The 23,431-nt window shown below is 39.4% G+C and overlaps 1 protein-coding gene across 1 annotated transcript in view; it reads left to right on the top strand.

Annotated features, from left to right (window-relative positions):
* Positions 1-23,431, top strand: part of kl-2 (dynein heavy chain 2, axonemal kl-2) — a 254,839-nt gene that overhangs the window by 180,506 nt on the left and 50,902 nt on the right. Inside the window, exon 15 of the mRNA XM_011310984.1 lies at positions 22,971-23,137. Within this exon, the coding sequence (XP_011309286.1) occupies positions 22,971-23,137 (167 nt within the window). The remainder of the gene's footprint in view (positions 1-22,970; positions 23,138-23,431) is intronic.

The raw sequence follows: 23,431 nt of genomic DNA, 5'->3' as shown, positions 1-23,431 counted from the left end.
TATAAGAGGACAAACAACGTCAAATCCGCTGGTCCTCCATGTAATGATTCTTGTCTTCTCCCTTCGTTTTGCAAACTTGGCGGGCTTCCTTGATTTCGTTGTTTTTTGCCATTTCTAATGAACGTTGTTTCATGCAACAACAAAAATGCATTTTGGATTTTTAACAGAAGCATGATCTTTGGGTTTTTTACGATGTTTCGTTTTGTCGTTTTGCCAAATACCCAAAACCGGTATATCATTCTAACGCTATACAATATTAAAATTGCTCATCAAGATACGCAGCTCATTCTTTTTCAATTTGATTCATAAATTTTCAATGATATCTCACCCCTAAAAAATTGACGGCATAAATTAAATTTGTTACCTGCTAGTGGATAAGCCTGCGTTATACTAAATTGAGGCCGTGATGGGATCACGTGAATACTTCAACTTAAGAAGAAACAAAACTAAGAGAAAAGAATAGTATTCGTTTCTAAGAAAGTATGTCCTTAAATATTGATCGTGAGAGCTTTTAACAATGGAAATGGACGTGAATGGGAAAGGTATGCACGATTTATACATAGGGGCAATCGAAGAGTATCAAACCTTGACGAAGCTTGACCTGTTGCATGTTTTCGATTGAACAATAATTTTGGCGCATGGGTCTTTAAAGGGCCCACTTAGCTTAAACTGTTCGGCACGGGATTTAGAAGCCGAGAAATATTGTCGACATGAGGAGACCATTTACTATTTCACGTCGACAAAACACTTATAACACTCTTACCTAGTATGTACCTATAAAATTTTACTGACAAGAAATCAGTTCAGAAAATGATAAGTTATTAAGAAAATTCCTCTCTCCCGTTCGTGGTCAAGTTCAAAGTTATATATACAGGGTGTCCGAGATAAAATTGTACACCCAAATAACTATTGAATGTGGGTAGTAATCGAAAAATCTTTCAAATAGAAGTTGTAGGGTTCCAAGTGGGAAAAATAATGAGATATGTTTTGAGGATTTAAGTCTTCTTGTTTTTATGCTACAATCATAAGTTCATTTTTTTCATATAGGGGATCAAAAATTTTCTTGTAACAAAAGTTGTTGTACTCGATGAGATGAATCTAATGATGTCACACATAATGTGTTTTTTATGGTTTCTGAGCTCAAAAATACTAAAAATGGAACTTGTCAACGATATTCCAAATTCAGACACGATAAACAGAAAAATAAAGGAGAAACAAAAAGGTGCCAATGGATTGTTCTACTAGAAAGACGTTACAACAAGTGCTCAATGTTTCCACCATTCACTTCCAGACACAACTCAAGTCGACGTCGGAAACTCTGCACAACATTTCGAAGCGCTTGTTGAGGAATGTTGGCAATAGCGCCTCTGATACGTGTTTTCATGTCTTCTGCAGTCGTTGGTCGATTTTTGTAGACTACATCTTTAATGTAGCCCCATAAATAAAAATCAAATGGAGTTAGATCAGGTGATCGCGGAGGCCAAAGAACAGGACCACCTCTGCCGATCGAACGACGAGGAAACAGAACATTGAGATAATTCCTTACACACAGTGCAAAATGCGGTTGCGCACCGTCTTGTTGGAATCACATTCTTAGTCTTGTGTCAAAGTGTACATGTTCCAATAAAACTGGGAGGTCATCTTGTAAAAACTGTAAATAGCGTTGACCCGTGACTGTTCTGTTGAAAAAATACGGCCCAATCACTTGCCCATCAACAATGCCAGAACACTCATTTACACTCCACTGATGCTGGTGGTCAATGTGCTGAGTCCAGTGAGGATTTTCCATAGACCAATAATGGGAATTATGACGGTTTAATGCGCCAGTACTTTTAAATGTCGCTTCATCACTGAAAAGGACATTTTGGAAAAACTCCGGACTTTCGTTCAAGATCCCTATGGCCCAGTGTCAAAAAGCAACGCGATTCTGTCTATCTTGTGCAGACAGTGCTTGTGTCAATCTGATATGATTTCGGTACCGTTGTCGATACAATCGCGCGGTCGCGCGATATGCACCTTGGCATTCTCCCAAAACCAGTAGAATATCCACAACTTCATTTGCGGAATAAACCATGATACGCGAAATCACTCAAAAATAATCTGAACTCAATAATGACCCGATTAGTACCAACTAAGAAACAATAAACAGTAAGGTCCACCATATAGCTCTGGTATTTACACTTTGGTGTTTACTGGTTCTTATTTAAAGACCACTTTCTGTTCATCGTGTCTGAATTTGAAATATCGTTGACAAGTTCCATTTTTAGTATTTTTGAGCTCAGAAAGCATAAAAAACACATTATGTGTGAGATCATTAGCTTCATCTCATCGAGTACAACAACTTTTGTTACAAGAAAATTTTTGATCCCATATGAAAAAAATGAACTTATGCTTGTAGCATAAAAACATGAAGACTTAAATGCTCAAAACATATCTCATTATTTTTCCCACTTGGAGCCCTACAACTTCTATTTGAAAGATTTTTCAATTACTACCCACATTCAATAGTTATTTGGGTGTACAATTTTATCTCGGACACCCTGTATATACATATGCTGTAACGTGGTATTTTTAACAGTTACTGGTTCTTGACCGTTTCGCGATTTTTGAGACTTCCACCAGACGGGAAGTCACCTTCAATGGCGAGAATTCTGAGAAGATAGGAGAGTATTTAATTGATTTTATTTTGTCTTATTTTTAACTCAAAATTACGCGCCACCGCATTTCAATCCGAGGACATCGTCAAGGATCCCTGGACGCCGAGAGATGCCATCGGACTTCGAATTTTTGTTGATAACTGGATTTTTGATGTGGCCGACAATGGAGCCACAATCCAGATATCAATTACGACGGAAGTGACGCAGTTTGCTGACCACCAGGCTGAGCTGATGGGCAATTTATGAAAAATAGGATAAGAATTATTACAGGAGAGTTACTATTCTCTCGAGGTAGTTTGTAACGCAAAAATTGTTTTAGATTTTATTAGGCAGCGCTGAGGATATATTATCATTTATAATAATTAAGGAAATTGATATGAAGCATCGCCAAAAATTTCTAGCGCATGCGTGATTATTATCAGTGAAAATTATTATCTGTCGCGCATGGCCATTTGATTGGGATTGGTGGATGATGACGATGTCATCCCCCCCAATTATCTAATTCATCGCGTTACCTACTTGTTGTCGATTCACGTGTATCTCAAAATTCACTTCCCGTTTGGTGGTTAATTGGGGCGGACCTATTGTCAAAATTCTGGATCAAGGACGCCAACTAAGTTTGAGGGACGCCATACATTATACTCATCCGTTTCTTGGGCTTTTTGAGAAGTTCGAGGGTTTTGAGGAGATTTTTGGAGATTTAGGTGAGCGTGGTGGCCGTTCTTATTTTGTGATTTTTTTTTTATAGTGGGCAGAGATTTTAATTCATTCTATTTGATGTTACGTACATCCGAGTCCTGAAGGACTATTCGTTAATTATTTCATCAGTGAATCTCTGGCCATTTCTCTCAGCAATTTTTGGCTCTCTCTCTCTCTCGTGTTCGGGTCAGTTAACTCAGGTTTATTTTATATTAAATTTGTTAGTTAATATTTTCGATAGTTTTGTGACTTTTTGTTCGATAATTTTGTGTCGCGAAACTTAATTTTTTATCTCACCATTGGATTTTATCTTAATTTCTGCTATTTTCAAGGTCTTGTGACGCTGGGATTATTTGTCTCTTAATTCGTATTTTCTTGTGTTATTGTTGTCCCAGGTCACGATGACCGATCGATTTTCTGTGATACTGTTTCGAGTCACCGAGTATTTTTGACGATTTAATGTAATATTCTTCTGATTGAAATTTTGACTTGTCTGACTCTGAGCAACTGAGTCTTGTAACTCGCTTGTCTTTTCTATTATTCCTTTTTTCATTTAGTTTTTATGATAATAACAACTTGAGTCTTGTGACTCAGTTGTTTGATGTTAATCTTTTGGAGCTATTTGACTAATTCATTATTATTTATTTATTTCTTTATTGATTTAATAGACTTCAGAAACTTTTCAGTTAATCTAATTAGACAAGGGTGATTTTAAAGATTAATTTATGTGCAGTAACATTTAGACGATTAAGAAGATTATTTTTTTTTATTTATTTTTTAATGTATCGAGACTTATTATTTTTTTTATTAAATATTGTTCTCCCCGACAATTCCATATTTTATTTATTTCACGAAGAATCCCGTTTGCTTCCCTTTTCGGTTTCGGTTTTTTAATTTTTTCGTTGTTGGGTTCTTGGGGCGTTTGAGGTTGAAGTTGGGGAGGGTTTTGGCGGTTGGCCTTTCGTTTAATTGGGTTGGGGCTTCCTTTTGGTTTTTGTTTTTTTTTTGGGTTTTTTTGTTCCCGGGGGCGGGGTTGTTGGGGGGGGGTTTCTTTGACCTTCGGAAATTTCGTTGGCATTGCTTTTTTTTTGGGCGTTATTTTTGGGCGGGGTTGGTTGGGGTTTCATTTGTTTTTGGAGTTTGAAGGGGATTGGGGTTAGGTTTTCAAAATTCAATTAAATTAATTCCTTAAATTTTTGGGGGGGACCATTTTTATTAAACCCAAGGGTTGGTTCCATTTAAAAAAAAAATTAATTGATTATTACTTTCCCTTTTTGTTTCTTGAATTTGTTTCTTGGGGGTTCTTGTTGAAATTTCATTTTTGGCTTTTTAAAGTTCCTTTTCTTTTATTTATTTTAACTTCCCGTTTTTTTGAGTTTTTTGATTTTTAATTAAAAGGCCATTCCTTGACCAATTGATTTGTTGGAATTAAATTCGGGTTTACCAAATTCATTTTTCTTTGCCAATTGGTTCTTGGGCTTCATTTTTTCCGGGGCAGGGAGTTTGAATTTTATTCGGAAATTTTTTAAATTTTCAGGTTCAAAATTGCCAAAATTTGTTTTTTTTTTAAAATTCTTGGGGTTGTTAAAGTTTTTAAACTTTGTTTTAAACTTTTTTTTTTGCCAAAAAGGGGGTTTCTTGGAATTTGAAACCCTTCGGAAATTGGAATTGAAACCCCCAGGAAAGTTGGGCGGCTTGGTTTGAAGTTTTTCACCATTGAAATTAGTTAATTCCTTGGGGGCGGGGCCACTTTCTTTGGGGGGTTTTTTCCCAGGACTTGGGTTTGGGGCCTTGGTTTTTTTTGGTTCCTTTTTACTTTTTGTTCAATTTTCTTTTTGGCTTTTTCTTTTAATTAAACCGGCCTTGGTTAGTTTGTTGTTTTCTTTTTTTTTTTTTCTTTTTTGCTTCTTTTCATTGGGTTGTTTTTCTTTTTTTTGGCTTTTTCTTTTCCTTTTTTTGATTTTTTTTTAATTTTGTTGGACGGCCTTTTTTTGGGAAACCCCAGGTTTTTTTTGGATTCATTTGGGGGAACTTTTCCTTTGGCCCGTTTTTTTTTCCAAAACCCCCGTTTTTTTTCTTTTGGGGGGTTTTCCGGGTTTTTTTCATTTTAGTTCCGGATTTTTTTTCCGTTTTTCCAATTTTTTTTCCCCCGGTTCCGTTTTTCGTTTGATTTCATTTTTTTTTTTTGCTTGTTTTTTTTCCTTACCCCCCATTTTTTTTCACCATTTGAAAAACTTCTTTTTTCCTTTTAAAATTTTTTCTTCCGTTTTTGGCCGGAACCATTTTTTTTTGTTGGAGTTTTGGAATTTCTTCTTTCCTTTACCTTCCAAATTTACTTTCGTTCCCTTTTTTATTTCCCCCCTTGATTGGTTCAGGACTTGCTTTTATTTTTCCACCAAACGGCAAGGTTATTTTTGTTTCCCTTCCATTTTTTATTTTTCTTTTTGGACTTAATTAAAAACCGGAAATTCGGCGGGAGGAATTAAACCCTTTTCTTTTTTTTCCTTTTTCCATTTCACGGTTTTGATTCCCTTGTTGGCACCTTCCCACGGCCAATTTTGTTCCGGCCTTGTTGTTTCTTCCCCGGGTTCCGGCACCCCGTTTTGGTTTGGGCAAAACCCCGGGTTTGGGTTTAATTGTTGATTTTCGGGGGGGTTTTCCTTGTTGGTTTTTTTCGGTTTTTTTTCCGTTTTTTCGGGGTTTTTTTTAGTTTTTTGGGGCCTTTTTGGAGGGTTTTGGTTATTTAATTAATTGGTTAAGTTCCGTTTTGGGGCTTTTACCCCGGGTTTGCCCCGGGTTGGCCTTTTCTTCTTTCAGGCACCCTTTCTTTTTTTTTCATTCCCTTTTCGTTGTTTTTTTTGGGCTTCGGTTTTTCCTTGGTTTTTTTCGGCACCTTTGTTACTTTTTTATTTTGCGGGGGCCCTTGGTTCCTTGGGCGGTTGGAATTTTGGGGGAAAAACCCGGGAAAAACCCTTTCGGTTGGTTTGGCGTTACTTGTTCCGGCCGGTTGTTTTGGGGGGGTTAGTTCTTGAGTTGCCCATTGTTTTTATTTTGGGGATTTGGCCCCTTTTTTTTAAATTGGATTTAAATTTTTTTCCCTTTCCTTTGGGTTCCGGGTTGGAGGAAGTTCCAGGTTAAAACCGGGGTTCCACTTGGTTTCGTTCGGGGGTTGTTCTTGCAAGTTTGTTCCTTTGAGGCTTGGGCTTGGGGGTTTGACGGGGTTGCGGGGCGGGTTCCCCTTTGAGGTTTTGGGTTGGAGGTTTTATTTTGGCTTCCTTTTTTTTGTTGAAAACCGGCGTTTTTTTTCTTTTTGGGGGTTGTTTCCCTTCCACCCTTTGGCTTTTTGGGTTTTGTTCTTGCACGTTTTTTTTGGTTTTGTTGGGAGGCTTTTCCGGTTGTTTACCATTTTTTTCAAAGGGGTTTTTTTTTGGCGTTCCCTTCCCTTTGTTTTTCCCCCCCCCCCCCTCATTTCTCCAGGTGCGGGAGAAGTTTTTGAGAAAGAGACGGGATGAGCACCCATTGGCCTCTCTCTAAATAATGTTCTTCTAATGTCAAAAGTAGCATGTTTACGCATCTTTCTGACGTTCATGGTCCATAAATTTGACACCTCCTTTGACGATGGATAACTATTGTTCATAAGAAGCCTTGTGTATCAAATAGAGTGGAGCCTTTGAGGCTAGAGATGTCCCCTTGTTTTGACAACAAGAAATCATCTGGTGAATTCTGCCAATTCCTGGAAGCCATCTCATAACTTTCGTTGGGTATGGGGTGCAGGTGACGTCATAGTCTCGACCAACCCCCTGTAACCAATGGGGGGAGGCACTTGGGGCAGATGTACCTCCTTTGTCGATATCGGCAAACCCGTGGTTGAGGTGGTCCATCTCTAAATTGCCGACATTTTTAATTTTTTGGGGCAGCTCCCATCTGCGGTTACCATTGGAGGGTTGTTCAAGTTATTGGCCCCCAGATTCAGTAGACGGAAGAAAAGAAGTGAAAAGGATCTCCTTAGTTGTGCCTTTAAGCAATTGTGTGGCTTTTTTTTAGGTGATTCGTGGTTTCCAGGTATTGTCGCCTTCATGGTCACTCATTAACGCCTCTCAGGCCATAATGACGGCTACTTGAATACCTGCTAGGTGGTCCCTTTTATTGTGGTCACTTCCCATAATCGGCATTTAGGCTGGTCATCCCGACATTCCTTGCTATAGTATGGGGTTTCCCAAAGCCCCCTTTTTTTGTGGTTACACCAAGTTTTCCGCATATATAACAAATTTTAACCGTAATAATGGCGGCATCCGCTACAAATCAATAAAAATCATCAGCGTGAGTTTTGGACTTTACTCAGCCCTATTATTTCTTCACTGACATTGAAAAGATGTTAAATAAAGAGAAAGACAACTCTGAGACGGAGACTGTGACTGAGTGTTGATCCAGAGTCAGCATTTCATCACACAAACAATCCTTGCCACCCTTCCACTTATTTCAATACACCTTCCGTGATCGCTCTGAATGTACAATTGTCCCTAGATTTATTCAGCAACATTGCTAACTTGTTAATCAATACGAATCATTAGCCTGGCTTTTGGACTTTACCCAGAGCTACCACATTATCGCTAAAACATATTCATTTAATTTTCCACCTCCTTCAGCAAAGTCTCTATGCACTTGAAATAATTCAGCAATAATGTGAAAAAGACAGTAACACACCTTGCGTTTAGATCCCTCTGACATTCCTCATTTGACCTCAACTCTGTCTTGTTGCCCAAACTAGACTGGGTTGCTGGACACAACCTAGTCTGGGTTCACTCTGGATTAGGTCTGGGTGCTAACTGTCAGGGAGGTAAGGTTGGATGGAACTGCTGCCAACTTAGTGACTTCAATATAACCGAAAGATAATAGAAATCGTGAAAATATCGAAATGAGCCCGTTGCCATGGGCATATTTTTGCTAATATTAATCGAAAAGAGGGAAAACTTATATCAATGAAAAGTTTGAGGGCGATTTATACAATGTAACTGCACACAGATTTCATGTAACTTGTAGCGTTTGTATTTTATGGATTAAATACTATTAGGAGGTAGTGGAAGGGGTAGTTGTGTCGTGTATAGATGCACCGTAGCTCTCGGCTTTATTTGTTGGATAGAGACAAATCTTTTACTTGGCCGTTCGCTACCGCATATCTCGATCCAATGACTCGAAACAGTAACACAAAATCGATAAGTCTACGTAACCCGAAGAAAAAAAATATTAGATTTGAAACTAATATCTCCGAGGTTACGAGTCATTCAAGACAATACAGACAAAATAAAATTCTCTGACGAGAAAATGCGAAAAACTCCACAATAAAAAAAAATCCATTAATAAAAAAAATCTGTTGGGATTTCGAGCGAAGTTTTTCCATGCCCACATACATATTCGGACGCGCACACACTCAATCAAACTGTAATGCCTTTGATTTGCGGCATTAAGGGCAATTAAAGGCATCTACCACCTTGTGGCCTAATAATCGATCTCATTTGCGTACGGACGTTTGCACGTATCGCATTGTCTTAGTTTCTTTTCGCTTTTCGATCTGTTCGTTAATTTTATTCAGCTCCTAATTAAGTTTTCGTTCAATTCTTAATTACGATTCATTATATTTTTTGATCATCTCAGTGATCCATAACAGTAGTCGTCAAATAAATTGACTATATTTGACTATAGTCACGCACGTCAAAATTATCGTGACCCTCTCAACATCCATCTCTCTAAAATATCTGCAGAATCACATTCCGCTCCAAACAATTTTGGTCCTTCGAGCCGGATCCGCGAGATATTTTTTAGTTTTTAACATTATTTTGGCAATTTTTGGAGATGAACAGAGTTCGACGTCAGTAGTGGTTCTCAATTTGGCCAGCTCCGTAGAACTCCTATAACTAAAGGCGTGCGCAACCCCTCTCACATCGAGATTGAGAACTGGTTTATCGACATCGAAACAAACTGAAGCAATTTTTGGTGGGAGATTGAAATTGTACAGCGTACGGAAAAGGAAATTATCATTCTTCCGCTTCGACCATTGATGCCAACCGTGCTTTTTAATAGAGAATATTCCCATTCTGTTGGAATATTTTTTTTGTTATTTTTGAGATTTCGTCATTACTAAAATTAATCATTTTTTAGTAAATATTAGAAGTTCGTTGATTATTTACTTCACATTTATAAATCATTTGATAAATTGACCGCTTTCATCGAAATTCCCATTCTTATTTATAAATATGAGGAGATACTCTTCTTCAATTTTTATTCTCTCGACACCATGTCTTCTTTGCAAGCAATTTTCAGTCTTCAATTTTCTCGCACGAAATTTATGGAGAATTTAGCTTCAGACCTTCGCAAGAATACAGCACAGAGTAACGGCGCTGCCGCCCTTGGCAGAAAGTTAGTACTAATCAACGAATACTACAGCAAATTGGAACCTTCTCATGAAGAACTTCTTTTTATTCAGCTAGACGTCAATCTACACGATTTACTTAGCTCATCTTACAACATTATTAAAGTTTACGACCAGACGCTCGCTCACTATGCTTCAGCAAAGGTTCAAATCGTAACTCTCCAGGAAGGTTGCAATATCTCTGTCTCTACTAGACCTACGAACAGCGTAGCTATCCAAACTTTGATGCTTTGACATAGACTGCCGTGGTCTTCAGGCCAGAACAACGCTCACCAGATTTGGTTGGTCTCTTTCAGCTCCGCTTAAAGAAGGGCGAACATAATGAGAAACTAGAACTCGTCTCATCAGCTGATCCTGCTTTTCACTCAGCAAATAAGTTCCTCTCTAGGTCAGGCATGGGCAAAGTGCGCTCAATGGGCTTACCTAGCTCCCAACCCCAATTAGGCCAATAACTATAAAAGAATGGATCCTATTGTATTGTGCAGCTAGTCGGAGGAACGAAACCACGATGCTTGGGTCAGAGTGGCGGTATCGTTACGTCAGTCAACGCGCAAGCATTCGAATTTTTTAACGAAAAATATCCAATAATCTTTCTTTTCTATATCAACTTCCGCATAAAAATCCGTTGGATGAATCACTTGGAATTCAATATTTCGGCAGTAACTGAATTGAAAAACACTGGTGATAAGATTTTTCAATTTTTGTTAATATTGTTTGAACATGTCCTAAGCAGTATTTGAAAAAATTGAAAGGATTTTGGACCTCGAAAGCCACAAGGAAACAAGAAATTTGAATTCCATCATTGCTTGTCTTAATGACTTTTTTTCATTGTATCGATCCCACGATTAAACATTTGAAAATTCATCCATTTCCAGTTAATCATGAAAATGAATAATTACTGCAGAAAAATATAAAAGTAATTAGCTGCAGAGAGTGATCGGATAAAGGTAATCGAAAAATGTTCACAGATTAAAAAATATGTGATATGGCTAAGAGTGGGCAAAACTTATAAAATAAACCTTACTTTCATAATTTATTGATTGAATTTTAAAGAACTGACACCTCATATTTTTTTTAAATTTTTAATAGAATAATTATTCACCATGATGTTTGAAAATTACCCACGATAGAAGGAAGGATTTTTCATATTGAATTGGTGAAAAATTATTTAAATTTTTAGGCGGTAAGGTTTTTTATTTCTGCAATATAGAAAATAGCAAAATCACAGGCTGAACATTATTTGGCATAGAACTTGGCCGATTTACGTTTCAATTGGGAGATCCGTTTCTCCGCACCATTGACACGAGATCAATGTTGCTGCATACGCTGAGTTGTAAAACATTGAATTATTTGCAGCAACCTCTCTGTTCCATGTAGTGAGCAAGGAAAAGTTACTTCAATTGAGCAAATATCATGCAAAATACATTCAAAAACATGTAGAGAGTTACAATGTTTTGAGAAAAGATCATCTAACAAGCACAGAAACTTATACAGGTGCGTATTAGTGTGAATGAACTCAGGTTTATCAACAGTCTTACAATGTCAGCAGTCAAGCAGTTCGTTCCCAGTTTTAGGTGGCTTGAGACATCCAAAGGCAGACAGAATTTTATAAATTTGTCGAAATGTAGGGATGGAAGGATGGTCGTTGCAGCCTCCTGAAGATCTAATTGTCCCAAAGAATTCTTGAGAATGCGAAAAGAATACATAAGGAGGGCAAAAATATAAAAGCTTAACGAAAGAAAGACCATAAATATTGATTTTCCTTCGTCAAACCGGGACTTTCATTTCAATTTTGTTTGTTCTCCACGCACAAACCCAACCACCACCAAGCCGAGCAAAGCGAGATACGTTGGCATGTATGCATAATATGCGTTGTCCTTTGAGAAGCAATTCCGGCAGCAGGAATGGAATTAAATAGAAATTTCATAGTGAAAATTAATTGATTATTCAAGTGAAAGAGAATTGTTACGATGATTGTTCGAATACTTCTGTAACAGGTTTCCATTATGCTCGTTCAATTTCTGACAGCCTCCATTCGATTTCACTCAAAACTACGTTGTTGGAAATCTGTTAATTCCCAACCATGGGAAATCGAAAAAGAATGATCGTACCTCCAGCGTATCCTGATTTATGTCCTGTGAGGACATGTGGAAAATCGCATTTATCAATGTGATGATCACACAAGTCAAGTGTAGACTGCAGTGTAACTCGAAACCCTTCAGCTATTTGTGAAGTGAGAAATAAATCAGATGGTATTTTTCCCGTTTTGACAATAACTTCCCAGACATTCAAATATTGAAGAGCTCCTTAAATTACCTGCAAAAGTTTCGAATCAGAATTCCTCGACAGAAAAATACAACTCCAGTACTTTTTATATCAAAGATTCATTCAGGATATTGAGAGGAATAATCTCTATGCCAAATCATGATTCCCAAGTTGTGGTGAATCGACAGAAATATGGAAGCAATTTTCTCACACCTTATTATTCACTGAATTAATTAGAAGGATTAGGATACGCGAAATTCTTCGGTTGAGTAGTCTGATACGACCTCTACATAGGCCTGAAGTGGTCATGCAAACGAAGATGGCCAGCCAGACGTTATATGGCTTCTGTCCCCGTCTTTTCGAGGATCGCAGAGACACTGGACCGGCGTAATGCACTCCACTGTTGAGAAAGGCTCGAACAGTGGTGAGTCTGGCTGGTGGTAGCTGATCCATAAGCTGTTGAGCACGTACTCCACGTTGGCGAGTGCATTTCACGCGCTTGAGATGAAGGACCATATTGGTGGTCGGTCTCCGAATATCCTGTAACTGCTTCTGAGCTATGTGAGGGTGAGCTGTGTGCTTGCGCCGAGTGTCCTGACAAGAGCCTGTTTAATAAGTAGCTGGGACAGTTTGGATTTATTAAGAATAATGGTTGGTTACATCTCTCTGGACTAATATGAGCAAACTTGAACTGTCCTCCAACTCTCAGAACCAATCAATGAAGGGTGTGAGCTAGGTAAGAGAGTGAGATTTGTCCAATATCTTCCCCTCAAGATAGTCCTGAGTGGATCTTTTAACTGAGTTGCCTGGGTGAGTTTTATCCGAAAGATGCAAGCCTCTTCAAGATCACCAAGTGTGTGCGGGTACTGAAGAGACGAGTTGGGAATTTTCCGGAGCCGAGCTATAAATCAACAGATTGCGATAGCTCTGAGTAGTTGGTTAAACGATGACATTCTGTTGATGAACTTCCAGTGAGTGATTGGCTGAATCACAACGTTGAGTAATATACCCGGTTTCTCTTCAAGGTCGACATATAGTTCCTCCTCCAAAGGGCGATTGATCAATTTCCATTATTAGAAATAGAATACCCTAATTGCGTAAAGCCCAGCGTACTGAGGGCGGTAGTAATAGCGTGCACAAAGTCCGGCGCGGTTAAACAGCGAGAGAGCCGTGCGCTTTCTTTTCGAATTTAAAAAACTTACCGCCTAAAAATTCGTAGAAATTTTCACCAATTAAACGTGAAAAGTCCGTAGATGTGTGAAGGTAATTATGCAAACATCATGGCACCTGAAATAGATTTTTTTTGGTTACCTCAATGGTGAATAATTATTTTATTCAAAATTGAAAAAAATATGAGATGTCAGTTTTTTAAAATTCAATCAGTAAATTATGAATGTAAGCTTTATTTTATAAGTTTGCTCACTTTTGGCCAGATCACAAATTTCCTAATCTGTGAACATTTTTCAATTACCTTTGCTCGATTACTCTCTGAAGCTAATTATTGTCCAGTTTTTTTGCAGTAATTATACATTTTCGTGGTTAACTGGAAACGGATGAATTTTAAAATGTTCAACAGTGGGATTGATATAATGAAAAAAAGTCAACAAAACATAAAATGATGGAATTCAAATTTGTTGTTTCCTTGTGCTTTTTCAAGGTCAAAACTCTTAATTTTTTAAAATACTGCTTAGAAAATGTTCAAACAATATTACCAAAAATTAAAAAATCTTTTCACGAGTGTTTTTCAATCCCTTCGCCGCTGAAATATTCAATACCGAGTGATTTATTCAACGCAATTTTATGCGGAAGTTCATATAGAAAAAAAAAGATTAATTGATATTTTTTAAGGACGTTTTGCTGTTATTTTGTTATTTTTCCTGTTTTTCTGAGATTTATTGAAATCTATCGATCGGATTGGGATATGAAAATATAGCGTTTGTCATTATGTCCCTTTGCTTTTATTAAGTTTTCTGCTCTGACATCTGGAATTGCTGCAGTCTTTTTTTCGTTGTTCCCTTTTTTTAAGAATTCGCTGTTTTCTCCTCTAGTCCTCTTGACCTGCGTGCTTCGACACTGTGTCTGACCCACTATTTATCAGTTCGCTATCTCGGATATTTTGCTTTCTAGGTTTTTGCTGTTTTGTTTATTGCTTTTTTCTCAAGGCAGTAATCACTCTGCAAGTAACACGTGCAACCTTCATAGAAGACATATTCAAGGAGTCTACGAGGGAGGGCATTAAGCAGCCCGGTGTGACTGATTGGGACTCTACGCTGATGATAATAGAGAACTATTAGACCGAGCTGAAGGCATCTCATGAGAAGTTACTTTTTTAGAATATAAAAGTGCGACCTCTCTCTACTCCTTTAAAAATCAGGTCTTCTCCGTTGCTTTCAACTATATTTCAGCTAGGGTCGCACTGAAGCAGCTCATGTAAAAGATAGGTGCTCCAAACCTCGACTAGTAACAAAGTTCGCCTGTGAAGGGTTCCGTGATCGTTCTGCCAAAGTTTTCAGCCATATACCAGAAGTATAGACCGTGGACAGATCTTTTCCAATCGTTGGTTGGCAATAATCAGGATATTCCCGAAGTGGAGAGGATACACTATTTTCAGGTCTGTGTCTTTCGTAAACTTCTGAAGCTCATCTCCAGCTTGCCCGTCTCTGAGGATTCATTTTGCATCACCTGGACGATTGAGGTTGATCGCTATGAAAACAAGTGATTGCTCCCCTTGCAGCTTAACTTGACTAGTCTCTGAATTCAGCGCTGATGAAGTCCCACAGTACCCTGGATCTCAACACTTTAACCAGTACACTCACTAAGGCCCTCGGCGCTCTCAAACACCTGGATCAGCCAAATAAACATTGATGTCCAGTAGTTATCCCCGTGCTCATAGGTCGCCTATCTAATGAGCTTCGCGGGGCAGGGGAAAACAAAATCGGGGTCTCCACTGAGTATCAGACTCTCGACGATCTCCTCGAATTCCTACAAGATCGCTCACAACCCTGGAGGCTCTGACGGTTGGATCTTCATCGCGCTCATCTATTGGTTCATCTCGTCCTTCTCAGCCGAGCATCCAGACTCGATCGATGATTAAGGGTAGCGCCAAGCCCAAAAGTTTCAATGTCCAGCTCAGCACTTGGGCTGATGCTGGCTACCCTTGCTGGTACTGGCAGAGAGAACATTACATCGCCTTTTACAGTAAGTTAAAAGCTCTATCGCCCGTTGCTAAAAAGGAGATAGTTGACTGACTCGGTTTGTGTTCCAAATGCTTGGGGAAGTATCAGAGTCTGCCAGATATGTTGCACGCGCAGCACTTGCCAAGAGAAACACCACACTGACCTGCATTTTGATCGTTCTTGTGATCCAGCTCGGACACGTTCTGTTCTATTTACTTGTAGTCAGCCTTAGTATGTTTAACAGACTACACCAGTTCAATTGTCCTACGTACTAGTGGTGACCTATTGCCACAGTGATGAGGTCATCCAGAGTACACCAGCTACTTCTTCACAGGATTGAGGAGTACAGTTCCAAATGGCCATCTCTTGCTTTACTCAGGGTGAGAACTCTCCCTCATTTGAGAGGTTCTCGTGCATCAGTAGAAGCTTTAGAACCAGTGTAGCTCTATCCACATTTTTGGTATGGGTGAGTCGTTGTTTGGAATAACGTCTGACGTAACTCAGTTCACTCAACAGTCGATCTATTCAGCCGAACGCATTGAAGTAGTCGCTCTTGATCATCTCAAGTCTTCGTTACCGAACTTCTCAGCAAAGGATCTCGAATAGGATATCTCAATGATGTGAACTTAGCAGATCCAAATTTGTGAGTCCCTGCTCAAATTGATAGCCTCATTATTGATATTTTCTCTTGTCCCCATGATACCTAACGCTTCGCGTTTCAAACACCGTAGTTGATATCTCATTCAGAGCTTGCTGTGTTCGACCCTATTTTGAAAAAATCAAAAGAAATCTCTAGAAAAAAACTGACATCGGTCGACCCTGCTTTGGATCTGGGCAAGTTCCCTCGCTCCGAACGTCCTGTTTCACATGTGAAGTACTGTCGAACGATGGGTTTTGATAGAAGAATGAGCTAAACTATTACACTGATAACTTTGATACTAAATCTGTTCAATAAAAAGCGACCCATGAGACTGCTTATTTATTGGTATTTATTGGGTTATGCCATTTGGAGTATGTTTTCATTAAATGCATTAACATTTTGTACTCTGTCCATTGACTCATCCCCAAAACCATGCTTATCCTATAACCCATCCTTTCACTGTATGTAATGTCCTATTTGTGTCTAATTACACGGAACAAAACTGCACTCTTTTACGTGGCATGATTCCGGCTTTCAATTTCGTGTTTGGGCTCATGACCAGCACGTTGGCCCCATCACCAAAGCGTCCCAGTGGTGCCGATTCGAGTCCCGGTGGCAAAGGACGTTTCATCCTCGGGAAACGAACTGATGTACCTGTGGGGTTTAATTGCTAATCCTTTACCAGCATGTACAGGGGGTGATTCTGAGCCGAAAAATCCTCTCCTCTTCCACTTTTGGATCAGAAGCACCCCCCCGGTGATACTGGGGTAAATAGGAGAGCCAATGACGCTGCAGCGTTAAACGGCAATACGTCCGTGTGGCACACATAGCCCGCTGCCTGGAATGGGCGTCGCTCATGCATATGCTGATAAAGGATTAGCATGTACTTCTGGGACACCCTGTATATAGTAGGGTATTAGGGTGGGGTACCTCATAGGTACTAGCGAGAGTTGGTAAAAGACCCACTAAGGTAATACCATCCGGCACCACCCAATTTATTTATGTGGCAAAATATAACTTTACATATTTATTTGTATTATATTAATAATTGCTTATTGCACTCCGCGTCTCCTCTGCAGATCACCATATGTAGTACCCAGCCTGCTCGCCATTGTAACCACACGACTCAAATTAAGATCGAAAATTTTTCCATTCAGACCGGTCCGCGGCCCGCCGTCTCTTGGTCCGCTCCGAATTCCTCATTCCTTTTTCTTGTGCATCCCGAAAAACCACGAGATTCTTACCACTATGTAATTCCTTCGTTTAAAACATGAAAATCATCGAGATAAAGAACTTGGCGCCTGAGGGAAAACATTGAACTTCAAGAGAAAGCAGTTCGTCGGTTGAGATAGAAACGTAAGTATAACCTCTCTTTAGCTGTTTCAGACAAGGCATACAGCGGAACCCTGCAAGGTTGATGCGGTTGTCTGGAGGTCAACAATTAACGTTCAAGTAATGTTAAACCTCGATAGACAAGTTCTAAACGATAACAATGTTTTCAACCAACGGTCAAACTGAGAGCCGTGCAAATTACAAGCCTCAGACCCAACAAATAACATACTTGGCCACCGAGTAGTGCGCAGTCACGTACTGTCCCCAATTAACCAAAAAAATATTAATGGATGAAAATCGCACTCCGTTTTCCTGGTCCAAGCAGGTGACAACCCGTCGTCGAGCAGACTAAGCAGAGGAAGTTCTCAAGACAATGGACATTATCGAAGTCAAGTAGCAGAAGTTGCCATCAGCCATCAAAGAGTTCTAGCAGTAGAACTCATTCTCGTCATGGTTCACGTAATTATACGAGAAGTTGCTTCTTATCTGGTGAAAATAGTCGCCAGTCAGTGCCACTAGCTCTAAAAACGTCACCTAATAACAATATTACACAAAACACGATCCCTCAAGGGGATCTATTGCCACCAAGGACAATACCGCTAGACACAAACGTCCAATGATTCCCACAAACTACAGATCAATGACTGCAAACTTCATCGAATGTCCTACACATCTCTGTAACAAAAAAAAGGGGGAGGAGATGATAATGCGGGAATAACAAATTCAGTGCTCACCACAGAAGTCCTGCAGGCGATGGGGGCACGCATCGAGACTGAAGAGAAACGAGACTCTCGAAGGCCTCTCCAAAGAAGATCGTAAAAATCTCTTTGATAAATATTCAACTCCCAAGAACCATGTTCTGTATCAACCTCCAGCGCTTAACAAAGAGGTAAAGAAATTTCCAACAAAGATTCGTGATAAACGACTTGTAGAAAAACAGAAAAAAGCGACAGTCTGCTCGGCAGCAGTTGGCTCTATCCTCTCAAAACTATTGGTGAATAACACAGTGGCGACGATCGATTTGATTACACTCTTCAGTGATGTTTCACGTATCCTGGTAGATTTACAAAGAGATGAGACATTCACCAGACGTCTCATAATCATGCCAAATTTGAACTAACCTCTGAAAGATACCTTACCCTCCACAATACCTGACGAATTGCTGTTTGGAGACAACTTCTCAGAAATGCTGAAATTAGCAAAAACTCTAGATAAAACACTGGAGGAGTTAAAACCATCCCCAGTGAACACATATCTGTGACCAAGAAAAGGCCGCCAAAAGACGCGAAAGGCCCCTCTCGCCCCAAGTTTCAGACACCAGCAGCAACGGGGCATCGAAAGCCATTCTCGTCGTCGACGCAGAAACCGAAATTTAATCGCCACAAACCGACATCGAGGATGAGACACAGCTCGCCCAAGAGAAGACGTTAATACCCTCTGTAAGAACTCTGACAGGTCGTCTCAAAATGTTCCGACCCGCCTGGCACAAGCTTGCACCTGGTAATAATATACTTGAGTCGGTCAATGGGTATTCCATCCCATTCTTTACCAACCCAGCCCAGCTAAGAGCCCCAACAGAACCAAAATGGACATCTCAAGAGAAAATTTTCATGGCTAATGAGAATGAAGTATCACTCCAAAAAGTGCGATCAAAGCATGCGCTGAGTCTAAGGATAAGTTTATATCGAGTGTCTTTCTCACACCTAAGCCTGATACTTCACAACGATTTATTCTAAATTTTAAGAAATTAAATAAATTTGTCAAAAATCAACACTTTGAATTGGAGGATATCCGTACTGCTAGAGATTTAATGCGACCAAACTGTTTTATGGTCACTCTGGACCTTAAAGACGCATATTACGCTCTTCTAAAGTTCGGCAAAGAAATTTTCGAGACTTCAATTTGACGGTCAATTATATGAGTTTCAATGAATCCCGTTCGGGTTATATACTGCACCGTACGTATTTACCAAACTGATGAAATCAGTAGTAACTTTTCTCAGGGAACAAGGCTTCTCCTCAGTCATCTACCTGAATGACTTACATCTATTTGGCGATTCAGTACAAGAGTACCAAAAAAATGTCAGGCAGACAGGTCGCATCTTAGAAAAATTAGATTTCTTAATTAATGAAAAGAAAAGCAAACTGAACCCAGACACAAGACAAAAATATCTACGGTTCATTCTTAACTCAGAGGAAATGAAGGTCGAACTTGCTCGAGGGAAAGCACCTAAAATCCTAACACTCGTGAAACAATAAAAAAAATAACTCCTCATACAAAATCCGAGACTTTGGATCTCTTCTAGGAATACTTACTTCCTGCTGGTTGGGTGCCAAGTATGGACGGATCTACGTAAAGGACCGTGATAGGGAGAGATTTCTCACATTTGAAAAATGCAACGGAAATTTTGCAGCACAGGTGATATGAATCACCTATCATGTAGAAGAAAATGTAAAATGGTGGCATAAGAACATCTCTAACGTTTACAACCCGATTAATTGCCTCAAGTTTGTAGCCGAAATATTCTCGGATGCTTCTTTGTCTGGGTGGGGGACTAGTTGCAACAATAATACAACTCACGGATTTGGGAATGCAATGGAGCGGAAACAGCATATTAATTACCTAGAGCTCAAAGCAGCGTCTCTTGCGTTAAAGTGTTCCGCACAAGACGCTAAAAACTGTGATTTATTACTTCGGATTGACAATACAGCGACCATCGCGTATATCAATCGAATGGGTGGGGTACAAGAAATGATAGAGATCAGCATTGCAGCACTCTCAACTACTTCTCTCCACCAATTCAATTCAGCCTTAAATAAATGGTGGGATTTCTGCCATCTCACAGACACTTCCGTCTTCCCTGCTACCATAGCAGACGTACTGAGATTTCTCACAAGTGAGTTTTGGAAAGGAGCAGCCTATACCCCGATCAACACCTTGAGATCCGTCGGTGCCCTCATCGTGGGTTCTTCGATTGGAGAAGATTCTACGATCCGTAGATTCTGTAAAGGTACTTAACCCGAGACAACCTGGAACCAGAAGATTGTCCTTAATCATGTCACCCAATAGAACCCCAATGATAAAATCTCCTAGGAGTTATTATCACAGAAAGTTGTAGTACTGGTACTAATAATAAAAGCTCACTGAATACCGATGCTGACTGCCATTGATATATGAAACATCACAACACTGAGTGACCGTGTGGAAATCAAAATTCCTACCTGGCTGAAAACATCAGGCCCAAACAAATATCAACCAAACCTCACTATTCCATTTTTCCCAGACGACTCAAGTATCTGCATTTCATCAGTCCTCAATGCATACATTAAACGGACTGCGCAGTTACGTGGGGAGACCACCACTGTGACGTGGCAACTGCGTTTTCCCCCCCTTTTACTATTCTTTTCCGCGATATTCTCCTCCTGGAAAATCTCGTTGCCACGGTCCTGTGGACCTCAGTCACTACAAGGTGGAAATTCCACTGGAGGTGTCTTTTGACACTGAATAGTTATGCCTTTAACTTTCAGTAATTTCAATGATCCATTCTCACTAAATCCATAATTTATCCGGGCCAATAATACTGCTATTTATTACTAAACTTAATTCGTGAGGGTCAATCTACTAAATAATTTCTCCCAACTTAGTAAGTAACTCTATCTCATTTATTTAACAAAGCTTTATACTGTGCGGGTTTATTAAGTATGGTAATATTCAACTCCGGGATATAATCAACAAAGAAATAATATGTTTTGCTCTCAAAGAAAATGACTAAAGTAAAGTATACAGAGTTTGTGAATTCAGAGCGTCCCCTGATTCACCCCGCGTCCATTCAATTCCAGGAATTGCCAAATTGGTAGTTTCCCAATTATGTAAAGATAATAAACAAGTTAATTGCGGTATTCAAAAATATTCTTCGTATTTTTCTCCCCGTGATTTCCCCTACTATCTGGGATATCCGATCACGTTCTCCTACTGAGGATTGCTCAGATAATTGCAAGTGAAATTAAATTGAATTTAATTTCCCCAAAATGCCTCAATTGGCGAAAATGGCGACGTTGGGAACGCCAACAATGTTCTGGGTTTTCTTCGGGTTCCCCCCCCCCCCCCCCCAAAATATTTGACCAAAATACTAATTAACGTCCGGGAAAAATAGTCAACGATAACGCCTTTGGTTCTCCGTAGAGAGATTCCCTTTTATTGCTGTGGATTGTCCACAATATTGTTCAAGATATGAAGCTTCTGCCACTGTGTAATTAGCAATGTACTTACAGTGGGAAGCTTTTTTCACAAATCAACTCCGCTACTTCAGCTCACAATTTTCCGGGCTCCTTATTTTCTCCGGCTGGAAACCACCCCTCAACTCGTAGGTTGAGGCCTGATTGGTCTTATTGACACTGATTCTATCCTTACAAACTAATTTCTTAACTTATATGTTAACTTATTAATTATGGGGTGTTTTAGCGTCGCTAGTTTGTGTCCGAGTGATGATCTTTTTTCCTTCTTCCTCAGTTCGGGTTAGTGTCCTTCTTCCTGGATTTCCCGACCAATTACGATGATCTTCTCAATCCTTCCCCCAATAGGAAATTCGTTCCTATCTTCTCTGGGTTAATGGGGGTCACGGTCAACTTGCACGCTCTATTGGCCGCCGTGGAAGCTTATCATAAATCGATGGCGAGGTCGATAATTCCCTTATCGACCTCACCTTGAACCCAACCCCAACTTACTCTAGTCCGGACAACATAACCCCACCTGTCAATGCAGTGGGTTCCGGGTATATTTTCCCCAACCGCGAGGCAAAGGAGTAGTACAGGTATGCTCTCCTCACACTACTCATCTCTCAGTACTAATTTAAGTGACCTTCGTCACACCACTTAGTTGTTTATTTCATGGAAAAACCCCCACAAAGAAATAACATCGCGAACGCTGAGCCGGTGGGGGAAAAATGCCTTAGAGAAGAGCGGTGTGAACACAACTATTTTCATGGCACATAGCCCGCATCATGCGGCTACATCAACAGCAAAGGAAAACAACATTAGCATAGACCTGATCAGAAAAATAGCTGGCTGGACTGACTTGTTCAAAACCTTTGCCAACTTCCACAATCGCCCAATTGTAGAGAATCGTAACAGGTTTTCTAAAACTATTCTCAAACGTAAAAAATAAAATAAATATATAAATAAATGAATGAATAGAAAGTCGAATCTTCTATACAGTTAAACACAGTGGATAAAACTGCTGTCGTACTTCTTTAAACATCTACATATATGGTGATCTCGGAAAAGACACGCAGTATAATTGAACGATTAAACGAACTGACCTAGTGAAGTTCTTTGGTAATTGTACGAAGCGTCTCCTCAAAAATTGATTTTGCCCCTTGTGGTGTACGCCAAATCTTTGAAGAAATGAGGAATTCGGAGCTGGTCGAGAGACGGCGACCCGCGGAACGGTATGAATCGAAAAGTGTTCGATTTTGCTTTGAACCTTGTGGTTGCAATAACGAGCAGGCTAGGTACTACATTTGGTGATTTTCGGAGGAGACGCTTCATACAATTACGATAGAACTTCACTAGGTAAGTTCGTTTAATCTTTCAATTATATATCTATTAACCTTATGCCGCATGATGGTAAGCGTTTCTGGCTTGCAGAAGATTTGACCAAGAAGATCTTTTTGAGCAAATCTTCCACTACTGTATAAATATTTTTAAATAATGCCAAACGGCAAAAATATTTACATAAAGCAATTTTGGAATTTATACAAATGCGATCATTTTCAGCTTCGTAACTTTGATAAGGATCACATAACAGATGCAACCCTAAAAAGAATAGGGAAATATACGTCCAATCCTGAGTTTGATCCTGAAAAAGTTGGGCAGGTGTCAATCGCAGCGAAATCCCTGGCGATGTGGGTTGTCGCCATGGAAAATTATGGAAAACTTTACAGGTAAATTGATGTGAATAAAATACATTTTGTAGTCTTCAATGAGAATTCTAGTGAAAAAGTTCTAACCGGGTCACGGATTAAATTACCTGAATGGATAGAACTTGGAATTGCAGAGATACCTAATCATATTCATCCATAAACATGTTAAGATTATATCCACAGTTATTTAGTTCCGAATTCCAGAAGAAAATATCACTTATTGTAGCTCGCCATCAACTTGACTTATCACATCGACCTGCACATACAATCAAATAATCCAATTTTTCTCATTCTCTCAAATAATTTTCGATCATA

The sequence above is a fragment of the Fopius arisanus genome, unplaced genomic scaffold (genome assembly GCF_000806365.1).
Source record: "Fopius arisanus strain USDA-PBARC FA_bdor unplaced genomic scaffold, ASM80636v1 scaffold00080, whole genome shotgun sequence".
NCBI lineage: Eukaryota > Metazoa > Arthropoda > Insecta > Hymenoptera > Braconidae > Fopius > Fopius arisanus.
Note: the sequence above shows the minus strand (reverse complement) of the source record. Positions and strands in the feature narration are given on the sequence as shown.